The sequence below is a fragment of the Sinocyclocheilus grahami genome, unplaced genomic scaffold (assembly GCF_001515645.1).
Source record: "Sinocyclocheilus grahami isolate Dianchi unplaced genomic scaffold, SAMN03320097.WGS_v1.1 scaffold654.1, whole genome shotgun sequence".
In the NCBI taxonomy this organism is placed as follows: Eukaryota; Metazoa; Chordata; class Actinopteri; order Cypriniformes; family Cyprinidae; genus Sinocyclocheilus; species Sinocyclocheilus grahami.
In genome coordinates this window covers 1,217,449-1,220,925 of record NW_015505833.1, presented here as the reverse complement: position 1 = coordinate 1,220,925, position 3,477 = coordinate 1,217,449, and the positions used below count along the sequence as shown (strand labels likewise).

Sequence of the window (3,477 nt, the reverse complement as noted above, 5' to 3'; positions counted from 1 at the left end):
ATTTCTTTAGAGTTTCTACATTTTTTTGCAGTAGCACTATTTACACGTCTCTAAACTTTACTGTTGCTAGATGTGTCTTTTGTACAGTTTTTGACACTTCAATCACATTTATCAATAAGGCTCAGTTGAACTCTGACCACAAACAGAAGATATAATAAACCAGCAGCAGTCAGCCAGCATAACAGTCATGGTATAGTGAGAGTGAAACCGATACTGACACACTGTGATGCAAGTCACGAAACAGCCACATGTCCAAAGAAACAACTAGTAATACGCTTCTGTCAGCGCTCCAGTCCTCGTGTGCCGTCATCATCTTCATCATCATCACCTCAAACCACCAGCCAGTGATGAAGCTGTGAGAAACAAGTCACATTCACACAGCGCTCTTCACAACAGATAAGAAATCAGATGAAACCGCTGTCTGCTGGCGATGAGATCTTACCGTGAACTGCCTGACCTCTCCACGCTCCACCAGGTGATGCTCCGTCTCTGGAGTGATGGCATACGCCAGTTTCTGCCGACATAATCCAGCAGCACATTCACACACAATCAGGCAAGCAACGGGACGAACGCAGGGACGTCACTATAACCAAAGCCACCGTGCACGCTTTATGAGTTCTGCACAGGGATGCAAGCTTAACCCTTGTGGGCAAAAATGGCCAGGCTACTAAAAATCGCGGTGGCACTTTATTTTACGTACCAATTCTCACTATTAACTAGTTGCATATTACTAGCATATTGGCTGACTTATAAAGCACATACTAATGCTTTATTCTGCATGAGCATATTTTAGATCCCTTAATCCTTAAACCCCATATCTAAACCTAACTACTACCTTATTAACTATCAATAAGCAGCAAATTAGGAGTTTATTGAGGCAAAAGTTAATAGTTAGTTAATAGTGAGAATAAAATAAAGTGTGACCAAAATTGCGTACACATTTCTCATTATGCTATATTATCCTTGATCTGAGAATATGCACCTCAGTTTTTGAGTGAACATTGGCAAAATTGTCCACAAATAAAGTGTTTCACTCAGAAACTGAGGTGCATGAGCTCAGATCAATGAGGCGTACGATCAGTCAGTTCGAAAATAATTACAAAAGCCTGTGCTGATTGAAAGAAAAGATTAAATAATATAGCTTGACAAGAAATTTACAAGCAATTTTTTTGTAGGTCAGTCATTTCTGACTGAGAACACCAGAAGTGTAACAAAGTGAGGAGAAATCCCCCAAAAAGTAGAAAGAATCAACCCTCTTTAAAATAATCACATTTTATTGCTTTGCAGCCTGAAATGAAGACGGACACAGTTTTTGTTTTATCCAGCTGTATTTACTGTATTCAGTGCAACTTATAACATCCAAGTGAAGGATAAAACACCAGCATGTCAGAAAAAATGTTTTAAGTAAAAACCAGAATCACAGAGTTGGTAAAAGGATCAGCCACTTGTGTGAGTATTTTGTTGAAGCACCTTGTGCTTTAATTACAGCCTTTAGTCTGTTGGGATTTGTCTCTACTAACTGCGATATTTGCTCACTCTTCTTTGCAGAGCTGCTGAAGTTCAGTTCAATCTGATGGCGTGTGTTGTACCGAATACCTTCCACTTCTTAATAATAGACTTCACTGTGCTTCTAGGCATGTACAAAGCCTTTGAAATGTGTTTGTCTCCGTCTGCTGACTTGTGGAGATCTTCTGACAGTGTCTTGCCACCCATAGTTGATTGTTTTCTTTAAGTCTGGGACACACTGCACGATTTTAGCAATCCTATAAGATCATTGCAAATCACACTGTGTGACATGCATCTGATAAACTCGGGTGCGACACGCATGCAGACTGTGTGATGATGACACCTAGTGACTCGTAGGCTACAACACACGTTACTATAGAAGAACAAAACATCCCCAGCATGCGCTCGAGGTAAACAAGAAGAGCTTGATTAATCACACTTTGGCAGTAGACGTTTTTATGTGTGCTGAGGAAGAGGAAGGGATAAGAGCTTCAGGTAAGCAGTTTTATGTTTTAGTTTCTTGTCACATTTGTATCGGCTGGTCAGTAAACGTGGGTCGTAGCAGCAAACACACTGTGCGATGATAATTGTGCAGTGTGTCCCGGGCTTCAGTTGCTCTAGCAAGGACTGAAACGCTGCAGGAAAGCTCTTTTCATGCTGAGATGATCAGAATGAGCACAGCTGATCACAGGTGGAAGTCAGATGGCTTTGTGTGCCATTGAGAAAGTGAGCAGCTTCACCTGATTGAGCTTACAAGTCATTTTTTAGGAGGGGAATAATCCTTTTTCCTACAAGTGATTCTGGTTTTTATTTTCTTCTGACATGTTGGTGTTTTATCCTTCACTTGGATGTTATAAGTTGCACTGAGTAAATACAGCTTGATAAAACAAAAACTGTGTTGTATATGGGGTAATTGATGAATTTTGCAACATTAACATTGTTATTTTACTCCTTTTTACTGTGAAGCTGCTTTGTAACAATCTGTATTGTATAGAGCACTGCAGAAATAAATGCGACTTGACTTGATTCATCTTGAAAACCTGTTTTGCATACTGACGAATATGAAATACTCACATCACAGAAGCTTCCGGGCAGCGAGCAGAACTTGTAGATGGCGTAGAGCGGCACCATGATCATGGAGGAGATGGACAAACACCAGCCCAGCATTGTCGCCCACGTGGGGAAATAATACGAGCCGTACTTGGGAGGATTGAACGTCGCGAAACTCACAACAACCATGAACTGAGTGCAGGGGAGAGGAAACAGGCACGGGTTAATGGTATATCTGAAGGAGATTGGTGATATGTGTGTTGTGTTGGACCGAGAGACTGTGAACGCACCAGGAGGAAACACGGACTGACAAACTTCCAGCACAGTCTCCAGTAGAGGCCGGGTCTCTGTCCGATCATCTCCTGGATATCATCGCTGAAGCGATCCACACCTGAACACACACAGCATCCGCCAGTATTTGTCTTCTGCTGTTCAAAGTGTTCACGCCTTTAACTCCAAACTCATATCTATGAATGCCGCTGATACTGCAGCTCTGAGGACGGGATGAATTATAAATCCTGTAACTGAACTGGAAACTGAATCTTGAAGTAGAAGACCTCTTTTACAAATGATGCTTTTATTTTTAGCAAAACTGAATGAACCCATTTCTAATATTTAAAAGACAACAAACATTCGCTTCAAACGAATGTATAGTGGATTCATGTAACTAATTTCACGTGTTACAACATCTGTAACACTTTGGCGTCTTGTGGTTTCTCAGTGTTTTTGAAAGAAGTGTCTTCTGCTCACCAAGGCTGCATTTATTTGATCAAAAGCGACAGTAAAAACAGTAATATTGTGAAATAGTATTACCTAATTTTTTATATATATTTAGTTGTATATCTAAAACAGCTGTTCTCTATGTGAATATGTGTTAAACTGTAATTTATTTCTGTGATGCGCAGCTGTATTTTCAGCATC

General features: G+C 40.5%; 1 protein-coding gene across 1 annotated transcript in view; it reads right to left on the bottom strand.

The window, feature by feature from the left end:
* Positions 1 to 200: 200 nt before the first annotated feature.
* slc6a3 (solute carrier family 6 member 3) overlaps positions 201 to 3,477 on the bottom strand; it is a 17,929-nt gene continuing 14,652 nt past the window's right edge. Inside the window, exons 11-14 of the mRNA XM_016242293.1 lie at positions 2,847 to 2,947; positions 2,581 to 2,748; positions 443 to 514; positions 201 to 353 (exon numbers count right to left, since the gene is read on the bottom strand). Of these exons, the coding sequence (XP_016097779.1) occupies positions 330 to 353; positions 443 to 514; positions 2,581 to 2,748; positions 2,847 to 2,947 (365 nt within the window). The 3' untranslated portion in view covers positions 201 to 329. The remainder of the gene's footprint in view (positions 354 to 442; positions 515 to 2,580; positions 2,749 to 2,846; positions 2,948 to 3,477) is intronic.